We start from the raw sequence: 19,075 nt of genomic DNA on the forward strand, positions 1-19,075 counted from the left end.
AGTGTTTGGAATAATGAACCCCATTGGCTGGTTTCTAAGTGCTGAGGTTGGTTGATGGGGTGTGAGTGTGTGTCTGGAGGTTGGGGGGGGGGGCGTGACATCACAAAGCCAGCCCCCGCCCCACCCTGGGGAGCGTCCTATAAAGTGGCAGATGCCAAGTGTCTGCACACCTGGGCTGGCTCACCTGTGGGCCCACACCTCGCAGCTCTGCTCTCCTTTCCTTCCTTCCTTCCTTCCTTGGCCAGTCCCCTGCCTCTGGTCCTTTGACACCCTCCTCCCTCCTGTCCAGCGGCCTGGGCCCAGAGGGGTCCCATCCAGCCCGGGGGACCCATGAGGACGCCGCTCTGCCCACCTCTGCTGGTCCTTCTGCTCCTCTGCTCAGGTGAGAGGGGCTCCTTCCTATCCCCCCCTCCCCTCATTCACTCAATTGTATTTATTGAGCACTCACTGTGTGCACAGCACTGGACTAAGCACTTGGGAAGTCCAAGTTGGCAACATAGAGAGACGGTCCTGACCCAACAGTGGGCTCACAGTCTGTATATATATATATATATATATATGTATATATCTTTGTACCCCACATCCATGTCTACCTGTATATATGTATACCTGTATATATGTATATATGTTTGTACATATTTGTTACTCTATTTATTTATTTATTTATTTATTTTACTTGTACATATCCCTTTTATACTGTGAGCCCACTGTTGGGTAGGGACTGTCTCTATGTGTTGCCAATTTGTATTTCCCAAGCGCTTAGTACAGTGCTCTGCACATAGTAAGCGCTCAATAAATACGATTGATGATGATGATGATATTTATTACTCTATTTTACTTGTACATATCTATTCCATTTATTTTATTTTGTTACTATGTTTGGTTTTGTTCTCTGTCTCCCCCTTTTAGACTGTGAGCCCACTGTTGGGTAGGGACTGTCTCTATATGTTGCCAACTTGGACTTCCCAAGCGCTTAGTGCAGTGTTCTGCACACAGTATGTGCTCAATAAATACGAATGAATGATTGATAGAAGGGGGAGAACAGCACTTGGCACATAGTAAGCACTTAATCAATCAATCAATCATTCATATTTATTGAGCGCTTACTGTGTGCAGAGCACTGGACTAAGCGCTTGGGAAGTCCAAGTAGGCAACATAGAGAGACAGTCCCGACCCAACAGTGGGCTCACAGTCTGTATATATGTATATATGTTTGTACATATTTATTACTCTATTTTACTTGTACATATCTATTCTATTTATTTTATTTTGTTAGTATGTTTGGTTTTGTTCTCTGTCTCCCCCTTTTAGACTGTGAGCCCACTGTTGGGTAGGGACTGTCTCTAAATGTTGCCAACTTGGACTTCCCAAGTGCTTAGTACAGTGCTCTGCACACAGTAAGTGCTCAATAAATACGATTGATTGATTATAGAAGGGGGAGAACAGCGCTTGGCACATAGTAAGCACTTAATCAATCAATCAATCAATCATTCATATTTATTGAGGGCTTACTGTGTGCAGAGCACTGGACTAAGCGCATGGGAAGTCCAAGTTGGCAACATAGAGAGACGGTCCCGACCCAACAGTGGGCTCACAGTCTAGAAGGGGGAGAACAGCGCTTGGCACATAGTAAGCACTTAACAAATACCATCATCATTATTATTATTAACCAATAGATAGGGATTGTCCCATCCCTCCCTCATCCCATCCCACCCCCCCAGGACTGGCTGGGCAGGTCTTCCTTGGGCATGTCCCAAGGTCACACTGACTGAACCCCCTCCTTCATTCATCCCTTCATTCAGTCGTATTTATTGAGTGCTTACTGTGTGCAGAGCACTGTACTAAGCGCTTGGGAAGTACAAGTTGGCAACATATAGAGACGGTCCCTACCCCACAGCGGGCTCACAGTCTACCTTCCTCCCCCCACCTTACCTCCTTCCCCTCCCCACAGCACCTGTATATATGGATATATGTTTGTACAGATTTATTACTCTATTTTACTTGTACATATCTATTGTATTTATTTTATTTTGTTAATATGTTTTGTTTCGTTGTCTGTCTCCCCGTTCTAGACTGTGAGCCCGCTGTTGGGTAGGGACCATCTCTATAAGTTGCCAACTTGAACTTCCCAAGCGCTTAGTAAAGTCCTCTGCACACAGTAAGTGCTCAATTAATGCGATTGAATGAACTGAATGAATGAACGTCCCAGGGCTGCCCAGGAGGTGGCCCAGCCCCAAATAATAATAATAATAATAATGGCATTTATTAAGCTCTTTCTATGTGCAAAGCACTGTTCTAAGTGCTGGATGACATTTGTTAAGTGCTTACTATGTGCCAAGTACTGTTCTAAGCACTGGGGGATACAAGTTGATCAGGTTGTCCCACGTGGGGCTCACAGTCTTAATGCCTATTTTACAGATGAGGTAACTGAGGCCCAGAGAAGTTGAGTGACTTGCCCAAGGTCACACAGCAGACATGTGGCATAGCCGGGATTCGAACCCATGACCTCTGACTCCAAAGCCCGTGCTCTTTCCACTGAGCCACGCTGCTTCTCTAAGAGGTCGGGGGGCTTCTGGGGCACCCCCCAGGGTGAACCTCCAAAATCCAGGCAGGAGTTTGGCTTCTGGGGTCTGTTAGCCCCACCCCAAAATGCGGCTGCCCCTCAATAATAATAATAATGATGATGGCATTTGTTAAGCTCTTACTATGTGCAAAGCGCTGTTCTAAGCGCTGGGGAGGTTACGAGGTGATCAGATTGTCCCACAGAGGGCTCACAGTCTTCATCCCCATTTTACAGAGGAGGTCACTGAGGCCCAGAGAAGTGACTTGCCCAAAGTCACACAGCTGACAAGTGGCAGAGCAGGGATTTGAACCCATGACTCTGACTCCAAAGCCCATGCCCTTTCCACTGAGCCACGCTGCTTCTCTACCCTCCCTAATAATGATTATGGTATTTGTTAAGGGCTTACCGGGTGCCAGGCACTGTACTAAGCGCTGGGGTAGATACTAGCAAATGGGGTTGGATGCAGTTCCTCTCCCACATAGGGATCATGGTCTCTCCCCATTTTACAGGCAAGGGAACTGAGGCACCAAGATTATAATAATAATAATAAAGGTATTTTTTAAGCTCTTACTATGTGCCAAGCACTGTTCTAAGCACTGGCACTATTCTAGGCACTGATGTGAAGTGACTTGCCCAGGGTCACACAGCAGACAAGTAGAGATCCGAGGAAATAATGATGGCATTTGACATGCTCCGCCGCTTGTCAGCTGTGACCTTGGGCAAGTCACTTGACTTCTCTGTGCCTCAGTTACCTCATCTGTAAAATGGGGATGAAGACTGTGAACCCCATGTGGGACAACCTGATCACCTTGTAAACCCCCCCCCCCAGCGCTTAGAACAACCAATCCATCAATCGTATTGAGTGCTTACTGTGTGCAGAGCACTGTACTAAGCGCTTGGGAAGTACAAGTTGGCAACACATAGAGACGGTCCCTACCCAACAGTGGGCTCACAGTCTAGAACAGTGCTTTGCACTTAGTTAAGCGCTTAACAAATCATCATCATCAATCGTATTTATTGAGCGCTTACTGTGTGCAGAGCACTGTACTAAGTGCTTGGGAAGTAAATGCCATCATTACTATTGCTATTTAATCCCCATTGTACAGACAAGGAATCTGAGACGCAGAGACGTTAAAGTGGCTTGCCCCGGGTCACACAGCAGACAAGTGACGGAGCCAGGATCAGAATCAATCAATCAATCAATCGTATTTATTGAGCGCTTACTGTGTGCAGAGCACTGTACTAAGCGCTTGGGAAGTCCAAGTTGGCAACATATAGAGACGGGCCCTACCCAACAGTGGGCTCACAGTCTAGAAGCCAAGCCTCCCGACATCCCCCCCGCCCACCCAGTATTCTTTCCATTAGGTCATGCCACTTAAGGCAGGATTCACACACACACCCCACTCCCATTTTCTGTGGGGTGAATGTCCAATGAGGTCACCCGGTAGTCACCCCCAGAGCAGGTGGTAGCCAACAGCCCCAGGGCTACCTGGGGTCTGTGTTCCCTAGCCAGCCCACGCCAGGCCACTGTCGAGCTCATGGGTGCCAAGTCTTTGGAGGACACGTGGGCAGTTGTCCCCAGGGGTTTCCAGTTGCGGGGGTGAAGCCAAAACTTTCTCACAATTCCCTGGGGTCGGACCGCCTCCCCATCAGACCCAAGAGCATCCTAACAGAAGTAGCGTGGCTCAGTGGAAAGAGCCCGGGCTTTGGAGTCAGAGGTCGTGGGTTCGAATCCCGACTCCACCAATTGTCAGCTGTGTGACCTTGGGCAAGTCACTTAACTTCTCTGAGCCCCAGTTACCTCGTCTGTAAAATGGGGATTAAGACTGTGAGCCCCACGTGGGACAACTTAATCACCTTGTATCCCCCCAGCAGTGCTTTTCACATAGTAAGCACTTAACCATCATTATCATCATCATCAATCGTATTTATTGAGCGCTTACTGTGTGCAGAGCACTGTACTAAGTGCTTGGGAAGTACAAATTGGCAACATATAGAGACAGTCCCTACCCAACAGTGGGCTCACAGTCTAAGCAGGGCTGGGAAGAGCCGGAAGCTTCCCAGGCCCCCTATCCGGCTCTTTCGGCCCTCTAGCTTTTCGCAACCCCCAACCCAAACTCCATAATAATAATGGTATCTGTTAAATCCTCATTCAATCCAATAATAATGATAATTATAGCCTTTGCAAAGCGCTTACTATGTGCCAACCACTTTTCTAAGCGCTGGAAGAGTTACAAGTTCAACAGGTTGTCCCACAGGGGACTCGCAGGCATAGAAGCAGTGTGGCTCAGTGGAAAGAGCACGGGCTTGGGAGTCAGAGGTCATGGGTTCGAATCCCGGCTCCGTCAATCGTCAGCTGGGTGACTTTGGGCAAGTCACTTAATTTCTCTGGGCTTCAGTTCCCTCATCTGTAAAATGGGGATGAAGACTGTGAACCCCACATGGGACAACCCGATCACCTTGTATCCCCCCCCCCCCAGCATTTAGGGCAGTGCTTAGCACATAGTAAGCGCTTAACAAATACCGTTGTTATTATTATTATTAATCCCCGTTTGACAGACGGGGGAACTGAGGCAACAGAGAAGTTAAGTGGCCTGCCCAAGGTCACCCAGCAGACAGGCGGTGGAGCCTCTAATCCCATTTGGGCATCCCCTCTCCCCTTTGAGACGCCACCCCCTTTCATGCCAGCACTTCCCTGTGAAACACTGGTCCCTAAAGCCCTGCTGACCAGAGAGGAGAGCGACCGGGAGAAGTGGAATCCGGGTGAAAAGGAAAACAGCGAACCAGGAAGCCTCATAATTGGAACAGCTGAGTTTGTAAAAATAAAAGCTGCTTTTCTAAGTGACTCAGCCCCAAACAATACTCCGTGTGCAAGAGCCGCACAGGTATCCGACCGAAGGTAAACACGTCTCCGGGATGGAGCTGACTGGTAGGAATGGCATCCTGTTTCACTTCTTTTTTTTTTTCCCCCTCCTCCTCCCTTCTCTTCCCTAGTATGCCACCATGCCACTGGCTCTGTCCTCGACGCCACCGACTCTGGGAAAAATGAACTCTCTCCCACAGACCGGACCACGGAGGGGCCCGGGGGGTCGTCGGGAGGCGAGCTGTCCACGGCGACCGACAAAGACTACGGTTCGGAAGAGTATGAGAACGAACCCCAGATCTCTGGATACATACTAGACGACTCCATCAGAGGTGCGTTGAGAGCCATCGTGGCCCGTATCCAGGGCGATGACTTGGACCAATTTTCTTAGAGGCTGAAACTTTTAGGGGAGGCCTGGGGGGCAGGAGAGGGGGTGAGCAGCCCCGCTATGCCGAGAACCCCTTCTGAGCTGGGATCATCATCAATCATATTTATTGAGCACTTACTATGTGCAGAGCACTGTACTAAGTGCTTGGGAAGTACAAATTGTTAACATATAGAGACAGTCCCTACCCAACAGTGGGCTCGCAGTCTAAAAGGATCGAATCTTCCCACTCTGCCCTGACTTGCTCCCTTTACTCACTTCCCAGTGCTTAGAACAGTGCTTTGCGTGTGGTAAGCGCTTAATAAATGCCATCATTATTATATCTGTAATTTATTTTTATACTAATGTCTGACTCCCCTGCACACAGTAAGCGCTCAATAAATACAATTGACTGATTGTACCCTTCCAAGCGCGTAGCACAGTGCTCTGCGTGCGGAAAGCACTTTGGTGTGACCTCCAGCTAGAAGGCGTTAACCTTTCAACTGATTGTGTGATTCAACTTGTACTTCCCAAGCGCTTAGTACAGTGCTCTGCACACAGTAAGCGCTCAATAAATATGATTGATTATTTCACCCCCCTGCCCACCCCCTCCTCCCAAACTGTAAACTCCCTGTGGACAGGGAACATGTCAATCAACCATTTTTTGTGCTTTCCAAAGCATTTAGTACATTCACCTGTCTACATGCTTCAGTTCCCTCATCTGTAAAATGGGGGAATGTAAAATCTGTGAAATTTTGTTGTCTGTCTCCCCCTTCTAGACTGTGAGCCCGTTGTTGGGTAGGGACCGTCTCTATATGTTGCCAACTTGTACTTCCCAAGTGCTTAGTACAGTGCTCTGTACACAGTAAGCACTCAATAAATATAGACTGGATGAATGAATGAATGCCCTGCACACAGTAATTCATTAGACTGTGAGCTCGTTGTGGGCAAGGAAAGTGTTTTATTGTTACATTGTACTTTCCCAAGCGCTTAGTACAGTGCTTTGCACAACAGTAAGTGCTCAATAAATACAGCTGAATGAATGAACCCCTCAAAAAATTTGATTGTGTGATAGGTAGCTAGAGTCTCTGTCGCAGAATAGCAGCATTTTATTCATTCAATCGTATTTATTGAGCACTTACTGTGTGCAGAGCACTGTACTAAGCGCTGGCAGAGATTGCTACTCTCCCCAGCCCCACAGCATTTATGTCCATGTCTTCATACTTTGCCACCCCTGCCGCCTGTAATTTATTTTAATGCCTGTCTCCTTCACTAGACTGGAAGCTATTTGAGGGCAGAAATCACACCTACCAACTCTGTTGGTAGAGAAGTAAAGTGGCTTAGTGGAAAGAGCATGGGTTTGGGAGTCAGGTCATGGGTTCTAATCCCGGCCTCGCCACTAATCCGTGTGACTTTGGGCAAGTCACTTAACTTCTTTGGGCCTCAGTTCCCTCATCTGGAAAATGGGGATTAATACTGTGAACCCCACGTGGGACAACCTGATGACCTTGTATCTACCCTAGTGCATACAGCAGTGCTTGGCACATAGTAAGTGCTTAACAAATACCATCATTATTATTATTGTACTCTCAAGTGCTTAGTACAGTGCTCTGCACACAGTGAGCACTCAATAAATACTATTTATTAGGAGAAGTGTTTTCAAGACCACTGAGCACTCTGAGGCCACTGTTAACACCAGGTCTTTTCGCTTTTTGGCTTTCTGACCGTGCTATTGGTCTGACGAACATGAAGGGAAGGAACTTTGTTAGAACTAGGTCAGATTCCTAGTGTTGGCAGTGGTCCGAGCTTAAAGAGGGAAATGTGTATCGCAGAAAGCGTGATAGCCTGTTTGAACTCCTCTGGAAAGCTATTAAATTAACCACACATGGGGTTAACCATCTGTTAATACACTCAGCTGCAGTGACTAACCACTTATTAATGATATCTTTCTATTCTCTTGATCAGATATGCATAATGATGGAGTACTAGCTTTGAGTTCATATCTGAGACCCAAATCCTTAATGTTTGTAACTCCCTATTCGTAGCCAAAGGAGCTGATCCACAGACTAAGGTTAGCCCCTCAGACTTCAAATCTGCATTGACGGCTAATTCATTCAATCATATTTATTGAGCTCTTACTGAGTGCAGAGCACTGTACTAAGAGCTTGGAATTAAGATGTGAAGAGCCAAGACATTCAGAAATGGTCATTTTGCTGGAAAGAGGTAGCACTTAAAAATTTCCCAGCCTCTTCCCTAGCCAGCTCCATCCCCAAACTACAGAACCTTTGCTAAGGATCAATAACTTGTACTTACTGAGCACTTATTGTGTGCAGGGCACTGTCTTTAGCGCTTACAGATGGCAGGAGGGAGCCCCAAAATATTACCAGGGGATTTTATTTTGTTTGTGTCTCTATCCATGCCCAAGCCAGCTACTCTGGTTTTCCCAGTCCCAGGGATGAGTTCAGCCATTCTCTCTGTTGGGTTCGGCTAAATACCCTGCCCAACGGTAATTATTGGTGGAAAGCCCCATTGCTTCTGTATACTGTGGCCTGGTCAATCAGTCAATAGTGTTTAGATGCCTCCTTTGTGGAAAGCATAGCATCTACAGTTTAGAGGAATACAAATATCCCTGCTCACGAGGAGTTTAACAAACTAACAGTCCTCGTTGCTTGATTCACTGGTGAAGGCAGGAGGGGTAAATTGCCGGAACTTGACTCAGATTGCCCTGATGCACTCTCAGAAGTCAAGCAGTGGCATTTATTGAGCGATTACTGTTCGCTGAGCACTGTACTAAACAATACAATACATTTGGGAGATGACAATGCATCAGACTGGGTAGACGCGTTCCCTGCCCACAACAAGCGTACAGTCTATGAACTATTAGGGTATTTTCTTTTGTGGTGTTTAAGTGCTTACTATGCACCAGGCACTGTACTAAACGCTGGGGTAGATACAAGCTCTTCAGGTTGGACACAGTCTGTGTTCAACATGGGGCTCACAGTCTTAATCCCTATTTTATAGATGAGGTAACTGAGGCACAGAAAAGAGATGCGACTTGCCCAGGGTCACACAGAACACAAGTGGCAGAGCTGGGTTTAGAAACCAGGTCCTCTATCTCCCTGCCCTTTCCACTAGGAAGGGGACGGCTTATTTTCCGTTACCTATGGCAATTGGGGGACATTCTAAGACCCCCTTCACCTCCTGTCGCCCTCCCCTGCCACCTTTTTGGAGAGTTGTTCACAAATGGCATCAAGGATGGGTTTGAGACCTCTCGTCCTTGCCCATTCTCTCTCTGTCCACCTAATAGGTGGGATACAGGACGATCAGAGCCTGCAAGATGCTGCAAGATGGATGCTCAGCGGTGATAAGGAGCCATTGAGCAGTGATATTTACTCTGTGCAGAGCACTGACCTAAATTCCCTAGATTAAGCTCATTGCAGGCAGGGTACGTGTCTACCATCTCTGTTATATTGTACTCTCCCAAGTGCTTACAGCAGTGTTGAAGTGCTTGGGATCCCTGCCCTCTTTGCGTATGTTGAATGTGGATTATTCCGAACTTGGCCTGTTTAGAAGCCCCACGCTACTTCACGCCTCTCCAGGGGCCTCATTCATTCAATCATATTTATTGAGCACTTACTGTGTGCAGAGCACTGTACTAAGTGCTTGGGAAGTACAAGTCAGCAACATATAGAGACGGTCCCTACTCAACAACAGCCTCAGCCATGGTAACCTGAGATAGGCAAGTCCGCCCAGTGCGAGGTGCTAACACTGGGGTGATTTTTGTCTCTTTGCAGTGGAGCATTTAGTGAAACCCAGGAGAAACAAAACCGACAGTGAAAAAAACCCAGACAGGCCCAAGAGGAAGAAGAACAGGGGTGAAAATGGCAAGAACAGGAAAAACAAAAGGAAGAAAACTCCGTGCGATGCGGACTTCAAAAATTACTGCATCCACGGGGAATGTAAATACATTGAAAGCGTCCAGAAAGCAACATGCAAGTAAGTCCACGTCCAAATGACCGAGGAGTTTAATCACGATCTGGGCTCCGGGAGAGCTTCCTTGCTCTGAATCGATAATTTTCTTTAAAGAGTTGGGCAAGGCCACCCCACCAGTTTGCAAATGTATTCTCTTCCTGAGCCACTCCACACTGTTCCAGCTGAAAACAGTTTGGCCATGTAAAACTCAGCGATAGTGGAATTTAGAAGCTGCATAGCAAGCCGCTTAACTCATCAGTTGGTCATAAATTACAAGAACAAAGAATGGAAAGGTGTGTCTTCTTGGAATATCACACCCAAACTAATCTCAACTTGTTCGAATACTGACAGACCTTGGTCGTGAAAGATGACTGTGCTTCCTGATATTTTTAAAGTAGCCGCGGTAGCTTGCCTTTCTAGAGGGCAAAATCTCCTGCGTCTCTGAAGTCTCTGCCGAAGTGCAGGTGACTTAAAAGCTGAGTTCTTAAAGCAAAGTGTTGTCTTCTTTTAAAAAATAAAATAAAATAAAAAAAACCTTAATTCCGTGGCGGGTGGTGTTTGTGTTTTGTTGTTGAAGTTGCCACCAGGGTTACTTCGGTGAACGATGTGGGGAGCAGTCCATGAAGACTCACAGCAGAGGAGACAGTGATTTCTCAAACATGGCTTTAGCAGTGGTTGCGGTTCTGGTATCTGTCATCAGCTTCACGGCAATTGTGGTCATCATTACAATTCAGTGAGTACCATGACGAGAGAGTGTCTGCTTTTTTTTACAGGGGCTGTCAGGTTGAATAGCAAGGTCTGATTGAGATTTCCATCCCAGAATTTTGACTTCAGGCCTTGAGGGCAAGTCCAACCTCCTCGGGCTTCAGAAGCAAGAGATTTCTGCCCTGCTGGTTGGGTGGAGCTGGCTTTGGGAGCCCCCAGAAAATGTTGGGGGGGTTTTCAGCATTTATTAAGCCCTTACTGTGTGCAGAGTACTGTATTAGTCACTGGGATAGAAGAAGGGAAAGGCTGTTACTGGAACTTGAAGACTGTTGCTTCCCCGGAAGTCTGTTCTCCGGGAAACGTACCCAGACTTCGAAAGGACGTTGCTAGCACCTTGGTCCGGCCCAGAAAGAGTCGTGCTTTTTTTTTTATTGGTATTTGTTAAGCACTTACTATGTGAAAGCACTGTTCTAAGTGCTGGGGGGATACAAGATGATCAGGTTGTCCCACTTGGGGCTCACAGTCTTAATCCCCATTTTACAGATGCGGGGAAACTGAGGCCCAGAGAAGTGAAGTGACTTGCCCAAAGTCACACAGCTGACAATTGGCGGAGCGGGGATTTGAACCCATGACCTCTGACTCCAAAGCCCGGGCTCTTTCCACTGAGCCACGCTGCTTGGGGTTGGCCTTAAACAGTCCCTGGTGGCATCACTGTTTAGCCATTCTGGAGGATCAGAGGCTCCTCTACCACTCCGGATAACGCAAGCTCTAAATTGGGATTTCTGGGGCAAGTTTCCCAAATGGCCTCTTGAATGAACTTTTGGAGTTACAGAGCCACATTCTGAAAGAGTCCACTGAGCCTTACCTGGCTCTGCCTAATGTTTGAGGCTTAGGTTCACCTTCTTGCCTTTGAAAGGAACAGTTTATACGTTCACCCAACGTAGATCAGGGAGTAAGACTCTTCTCACTTCTTCCCACCTATCTGAGCGATAGCGGTCCCCATTTGCTGGACTGATGGGCCTTTATTTTTATTTTTTTTTCCATCACCAGGCACAGAATGTAGGCCCTAACTCCCAAAACCCCCCTGGAGAGTATGATATCTCCCTACTCTGGCTGGCATTCTTGGCTCCTAGGGAAGTAGGGGTAGGGTGTGGCCTGGCTCTCCAGTGATTCACGCTGAACTGGATCTTAGGAAATCCAGTGCACTCATTAGGCTAATTTTAGGTTTTGGCAAATTGCTCTGCCGACTGGATTGTGTGCCTGCTCAACCACTCCTGCCATTCAGGAAATGAAGGGCCTGTTTCATTGTCCCTGTTTACTCTTACTTCATATGTAGATCTTGCTTTGAGAAATGATGATGAAAGGACACTTATTCTGTGTTATCGGACGGGCAAAATGCGGGGCAGGTTTGCCTTAAGACCTGTCTGTTAACGTTCCACGCCAACAGTGAAGAAGGGTTTGGGCAGCAACCCTTCAGAGGCATCTCGGCAGAGGAGTTGCAGACAGGCATCATCTCATCCTGCCCCTTAAGTCCTCTGAAAAAAATCAAACTATCTGAATGCTAACGCGCTTTGGAATGGTGTCTGGCTAGAACCCTTTGGGTACCTCTTAAAGCTCCTGAGCTGAAACAGCAACACCCTACATTACTCTTGGGAGAAGTGATGAAAGAGAAATCCCGAGTGAAATTATTGCTTTTACTTCCTGGAAGAATATTCTGGTCAGGTTCATTCATAAGCAGGGCTGCTCAAAACTTGCTATTGTGGCCTCTGAACTAAAAAATAGACCACTGGCTGAACAAGTATGATGGCGGCAATAATAATTGTGGTATTTGTTAAGCTTTTACTATGTATTAGACCCTGGGATAGATACAGTTCAATATGATTGAATGCAGTCTCTGTCCCACATGGAGCTCACCGTGTATGGGGGAGGGAGAACACATATTCAATCGCCAATTTACACTGAAACACAGAAGTGACTTGCCCAAGGTCACCCAGCAGGCAAGCGGTGGGGCCAAGATTAGAACCCACTTCTCCCAACTCCCATTGCTGTGCTTTTACCACTAGGCCATGCTGCTTCTCAGTAAAGGTCGTGTCAAAATGCACGCCAATTTGTCAGAAAATAAATTCATTCATGCAATCATATTTATTGAGCGCTTACTGTGTGCAGAGCACTGTACTAAGCACTTGGGAGGTACAATATTTATTAGGTTAGTAAAGAAAGAGAGTAACATTTACGGTGGTCCTAGGTTGACCTCGATATTAGAGCTTAGTTTTTTATCAAATGGTTTTAGATAAGCAAGTCTCTGAACAGACTTTAAGCCTGGAGAACAGCCCTCAGTCAGTTGTACTGAACACTTATTGTGTCAGAGCACTGTACTAAGCACTTAGGAGAGTACACTAAAACAATAAACAGAAAAATTCCCAGCCCACAATGAGCTTGCAGTCTAGAGGTGCTTCTATTTTATTCCATTTTTCTATTATTTTCTATTTTCTATTATTCTATTTTTATTTAAAGGTGCTTTCTATTTTCCAGTGGTTACAACACCCAGGACAAATTCAAGTACCTCGGTGTATGTTTTTCACATCAACTTTCAGGTTCTTTCCACTCTGAAATTAGACCGGTTGGAAACTTCATAATAACAATTATTATTAACAATGATTTTGGTATATATTAAGTGCTTATGTACCAAGCTCTGGGGTAGATATAATATGAGCATTCCAGCTACAGAGCTTGTATATATTTGTACAGATTTATTACTCTATTTATTTTACTTGTACATATTTACTATTCTATTTAGTTTGTTCATGATGTGCATATAGCTATAATTCTATTTGTTCTGATGGTTTTGACACCTGTCTACGTGTTTTGTTTTATGGTCTGTCTCCCCCTTCTAGACTGTGAGCCCATTGTTGGGTAGGGACCGTCTCTATATGTTGCCGACTTGTACTTCCTAAGCGCTTAGTCCAGGGCTCTGCACACAGTAAGCGCTCAATAAATAAGATTGAATGAGTGAATGAATGAATCCAGGGCTCAGAGTGTAAGAAGGAGAGAGAAAACAGGTATTTATCCCTATTCTGTAGCTGAGGAAATATTCTGTAGCTGAGGAAACTGAGGCAGAGAGCAGTTGAATGACTTTCCCAAGATCACACAGGCAAGTGGTGGAGCTAGGATTAGAACTCAGGTCTTCTGAGTCTCGGGGAGCTCTTCAGTAGCAATTTGGAGCATCAACAGGTGTTCTTGTGAGCTTTTGGATGCCTTCTCTGTTTTTACCACCTCCTAGTCCACTGACGTGCTCGCCTTGCCAAGTGGAACACCTTCTCCCCCAAGGCAGCATGAAGAAGCAGCATGACCCAGTAGATTAAGTAAGAACCTAGGAGCCAGAAGACCTGGGTTCTAATCCCAACTCCGCAACTTGCCTGCTCTATGACCTTGAACCAGTCATTTAACTCCTCTGTAATGATGGCATTCGTTAATTGCTTACTATGTGCAAAGCACTGTTCTAAGCGCTGGGGAGGATACAAGGTGATCAGGTTGTCCCATATGAGGCTCACAGTCTTAATCCCCATTTTACAGATGAGGGAACTGAGGCACAGAGAAGCTAAATGACTTGCCCAAGGTCACACAGCTGAAAATTGGCAGAGGAGGGATTTGAACCCATGACCTCTGTCTCCCAAGCCCATGCTCTTTCCACTGAACCACTCTGCTTCTCTGTACCTCAGTTTCCTCAGCTGCAAAATGGGGATTCCATACCTGCTCTCCATCCTACTTGACTGTGAGCCCCATATGGGATAGGGACTACATCCAGCCTGAATAACTTATCTCTCCCACCGTGCTTTGTTTTTTGTTTTAACCTGCCACATCTGGAAACCAAGAGAACCAATCTGAACTTAATGCTTTTTTTTTTTTTTTTTACCCCCGCACCCTCCCCAGGATACGGAAAAGATATTCCAATGGTTTCGAAGGGGAAGCTGAAGAAAGAAAGAAACTCCGTCAAGACACTGGAAATGGTCATGTGATTGTGTAACGGGACCCAGCCCTCAGGTGGGTAACTGCTACCCTGGAATCTGTGATTTGGGGAGCACTGTCACACATTACTCCAGGGGGGTGACGCCTAGCCGGATTTAGGGGTACCTTATCAAAGAAGAGTTTGGCTGAGTGCCAGGATTGCCAGCCACTGTGTTCATGACCTGGAGACCCAGAGGTCTAGCCTTTCATTTTTTCCTTGTATCCGGTCAGTAGTAGTATTAGTAATAGCGGCAGTAGTAATAATAATGGTATTTGTTAAGCACTTACTATATACCAAGCACTGTTCTAAGTGCTGGAGGAGATACAAGTTAATCAGATTGGATATAGTCCCTGTCCCACAAAGTGCTCACACTCTTTAATTGCCATTTACAGATGAGGCAACTGAGGCACAAAGAAAGTGACTTGCCCAAGGTCACACAGTGGACACGTGGTGGAATCAGGTCTAGAACGCAGGCCTGTGCTCTACCCACTAAGCCACGCTGCTTTGCTTGAATCCAGTTAGTAGCAACTCTACTAACTTCTCTGTGCCTCAGTTCCTTCATAAAATGAGGATCAAGATTGTGAGCCCCATGTGAGCCAGAGACTGTGTACAACCTGATTACCTTGATACTACCCCAGTGCTTGGAACAGTATCCATAGTAAGCACGTAACAAATACCATTTTAAAAAAAAATCTAGCAACAGTGCTAACTTCTGCCATCTGGTTGTGCCCACCAGTGTGGGTAGTAATAGTTTGTACAAGAACTCTGTTCTACTAGGAATTGGAGTGTAGTCAATAGAGACTCTGATTACTAATAAGAGGATCTCAGGGGTCTGTCTGCACATTGGACAAATGGCCATTCTCAGTACTCTGCCTCTTCCTCTTTCTCCCTTAAACACGAGAAACTTGATAACACTTCTTCACCAGAATCTGTTCCTCTCATTTTGAACCGATCACATTCAAGTTTCAGTGAATGATCCCCTCATCCTGGTGGTATCAGTTACCTCATCTGTCAAATGGGGATGAAGACTGTGAGTCCCACGTGGGACAACCTGGTCACCTTGTATCCCCCCAGTGCTTCGAACAGTGCTTTGCACATAGTAAGAGCTTATCAAATGCCATCATCATCATCATCAACAACAATTCCCCACCGCCATTCCATTCCCTTCGTGTCAACATGAATTATTTCCCTCTCAATCAGTCAGGGGTATTTATTGAGTGCTTACCTGTACTGAGTACTGTACTAAGCCCTTGAGGAAAATACACTATGATAGAGTTGGTAGGATAGAGGGAGAGAGAGACATTAAAATAAATTAGATTGTGAAAATGGGAAAGTATAGGATAGGTACGTAAGTGCTATGGAGCTGGGAAAGGGGTGACAGTAAGAAGTACAGACACAAGTGCATAGGTGATGCAGAAGGTGGGGCGGGAGTCTTAGTGAAATGAGAGTTCTTCAAGCTCTCATCATATCTGAATCCCCCTGATTATCTTACTTGCTTTTCTGGGTACGTAATAATAATAATAATGTCATTTATTAAGCGCTTATTACATGCAAAGCACTGTTCTAAGCACTGGGGAGGTTACAAGGTGATCAGGTTGTCCCACGGGGGGCTCCCAGTATTCATCCCCATTTTACAGATGAGGTAACTGAGGCACAGAGAAGTGAAGTGACTTGCTCAAAGTTACACAGCTGACAAGTGGCAGAGTCAGGATTTGAACCCATGACCTCTGACTCCAAAGCCCGGGCTTTTTCCAATGAGCCATACTACTTCTCATGCTCCGTCTTTCTTATTCCTTTAAGAGGCGATGGCATGAACTACTCACTGTTTCTCCACACCCTGATTTTCCTCTAGTGGCAAGGCTTGTGTGTCCTGTCCCCTTCCCGATGATGCCAAAGACAACTTAAATTTAAGATCAGCTTAGCCAATTTCCCAGGAAGGCTCAGGGATGTAGTTTTTGGTCATTTGGTTTCCCCTCACGGGTTTTTAAATAGAGCTAAAGAGGTTACACCTTGCGAACTGTTTAGACTAACTTCCACCAGGCCTCGCAGAAAGATCGGGGGCCTGCGCTTGAAACGCGGCTCTGCTACTTGTCTGCTGTGTGACCTTGGGCACATCATTTTAACATCTTTGGGCCTCGGTTTCCTCATCTATAAAATGATATTTAAATACCTCTTTCTCCTTTTCCCCTTAGACTGTGAACCCCATCTAGGACAGAGACTCTGACATGATTCTTATATCTACCCTAGCGCTTAGTACAATGCTTGACACATAGCAAGTGCTTAACAGCAAATATCACTATCATTATTATTGTTTCTGAACAGGTTGTCGAAGAAATGGTGACTACCAAATCCCAGCCATGAATGAAATGACCTACTTTGCGCAGGCCATTAGAAAATGGACCCTTTCTGATGGCTATTACCTTTAGGAGTCATTTTATGCTAAAAGGATTTTCTGTACATACAAAAAGTATGGAGATGTAAAAGTATTTTTTTCCAAATGTAAATAACTTATTTAATATTTAATGGCAGCGTATTTATTTTACAACTCATTAAACTTTTTTTATCAAATATTTCCAGTTCTCAATCTGTATCAGTTATGGGCTCCTTCCCCCGGGGTTAAATTAGGACCAAGTTTGGATGCCTCTGAAAGGGATTTTTTTTTCTCCACTTCTTTGAGGTCTGTGATGTTGGCTATGATTAAATGCATAGGTTTAACCTGTGTGATCATCTCTCAAGGCAGAGAGAAGAGTACAACTCTAAGCTTCTTGTGGACAGGGAAAGTGTCTACCAACTCTACTGCATGGTATTCATTCATTCAATCATATTTATTGAGTGCTTACTTTGTGCAGAGCACTGTACTAAGCGCTTGGGAAGTACAAGCCGGCAACATATAGAGATGGTCCCACCCAAACGGGCTCACAGTCTAGAATGGGGAGATGGACAACAAAGCGTGGACAGGTGTCAATCAATCAATCAATCAATCAATCGTATTTATTGAGCGCTTACTATGTGCAGAGCACTGTACTAAGCGCTTGGGAAGTACAAATTGGGAAGTACAAATTGGGAAGTACAAGTCAAGTCATCAGAACAAAGAGAACTCTCCTAAATGCTTAGTACAGGGCTTTGCTTATGATAAGTGCTCAGTAAATACTACTGATTGACAATAGTACCCTTCTACTTCACCTCTATCAGTATGCCTTAAGCACTTGATATTCACCCCATAGCATTTGAAATATCCTTACACTGCCATTTCCCCTCTCTTTAATAGACATTTAATGTCTGTCTCTACCACTGGACTGTAATATCTGTATGTAGCTACCAACTCTACTGTATTGCAGCGTGGAGGAGTAGATAGAGCCCAGGATTTGAAAGGTCAAGGGTTCTAATCCCGACTCTGCCACTTGTCTGCTGGGAGACCTTGGGCAAGTCACCTCCCATCTCTGGCTGTTATCTCATCTGAAAATGGGGATTGAGACTGTGAGCCCCACACGGGACAGGAACTGTGTCCAAATTGATTTGATTTTTATTCATTCACTCAATCATATTTATTGACCGCTTACTGTGTGCAGAGCACTGGACTAAGCACTTGGGAAGTCCAAGTTGGCAACATAAAGAGACGGTCCCTACTCAATGATGGGCTCACAGTCTAGAACGGGAAGACAGACAACAAAACAAAACAGGGAGACAGGTGTCAAAATCGTCAGAACAAATAGAATTAAAGCTACATGCACAGCACATAGTTCAGTGCTTGGCACATAGTAAGTGCTTAACAAATGCTGTCATTATTATTATTATTATTATTATTATTATTATTATTATTATTATTATTACTACTCTCCCTAGTGGTTTGTAGTGCTTTGCACTCAATAAATACCAATGACTGGAACCAAAACCCCAGGAGGAGAATTAGGCAGCCTGGATCCTGTGCAGACCAAAACTCTTCTAGACTGTGAGCCCGTCGTTGGGTAGGGACCGTCTCTATTTGTTGCCGACTTGTACTTCCCAAGCTCTTAGTACAGTGCTCTGCACACAGTAAGTGCTCAATAAATATGATTGAATGAATGAATGAACATGACAACGCCGGTCTATTGGCTTTAGTCAAGTTTCCCAGCACTCTCCTCAATCAATCAATCAATCGTATTTATTGAGTGCTTACTGTGTGCAGAGCACTGTACTAAGCACTTGGGAAGTCCAAGTTGGCAACATATAGAGACAGTCCCTACCCAACAGTGGGCTCACAGTCTAGAAGGGGGAGACAGAGAACAAAACCAAACATATTAACAAAATGAAATAAATAGAATAGATATGTACAAGTAAAATAGAGTAATAAATATGTACAAACATATATACATATGTTTGTATGTATATACATCCTCAGCAACCAGAGGGCTGATCTCATTCTTTCCACCCCATGTAGGCTGAAGGGTAAGCAGAGATCAGCGCACATCTGCTGAATCCATCTCTCGGTTCCATAAGTAGAGGCGGATCCTGCCCCATAACCAAAATACTCCTGGGACTTTCTGCCCGGGTAATCGTCTGTCAGTGTTTAGGTAGCATCTAGGAACATGTGTTTTGTTCCGGACATCATCAATCGTATTTATT

At 45.4% G+C, this 19,075-nt stretch overlaps 1 protein-coding gene across 2 annotated transcripts; it reads left to right on the plus strand.

Annotated features, from left to right (window-relative positions):
* The first annotated feature begins 230 nt into the window (after positions 1 to 230).
* Positions 231 to 16,994, plus strand: AREG (amphiregulin). 2 transcript variants are annotated; one of them, XM_038759816.1, is made up of 6 exons: positions 231 to 382; positions 5,558 to 5,758; positions 9,585 to 9,786; positions 10,340 to 10,495; positions 14,398 to 14,508; positions 16,796 to 16,994. In XM_038759816.1, exons 1-5 carry the CDS (start codon positions 331 to 333, stop codon positions 14,489 to 14,491), a joined length of 705 nt encoding a protein of 234 aa, XP_038615744.1. In that variant the 5' UTR covers positions 231 to 330; the 3' UTR covers positions 14,492 to 14,508; positions 16,796 to 16,994. The 2 variants fall into 2 exon arrangements, with proteins under 2 accessions (XP_038615744.1, XP_038615745.1); XM_038759817.1 differs by having other exon boundaries at positions 5,627 to 5,758.
* Positions 16,995 to 19,075: the final 2,081 nt, after the last annotated feature.

The sequence above is a fragment of the Tachyglossus aculeatus genome, chromosome 17 (genome assembly GCF_015852505.1).
Source record: "Tachyglossus aculeatus isolate mTacAcu1 chromosome 17, mTacAcu1.pri, whole genome shotgun sequence".
In the NCBI taxonomy this organism is placed as follows: Eukaryota; Metazoa; Chordata; class Mammalia; order Monotremata; family Tachyglossidae; genus Tachyglossus; species Tachyglossus aculeatus.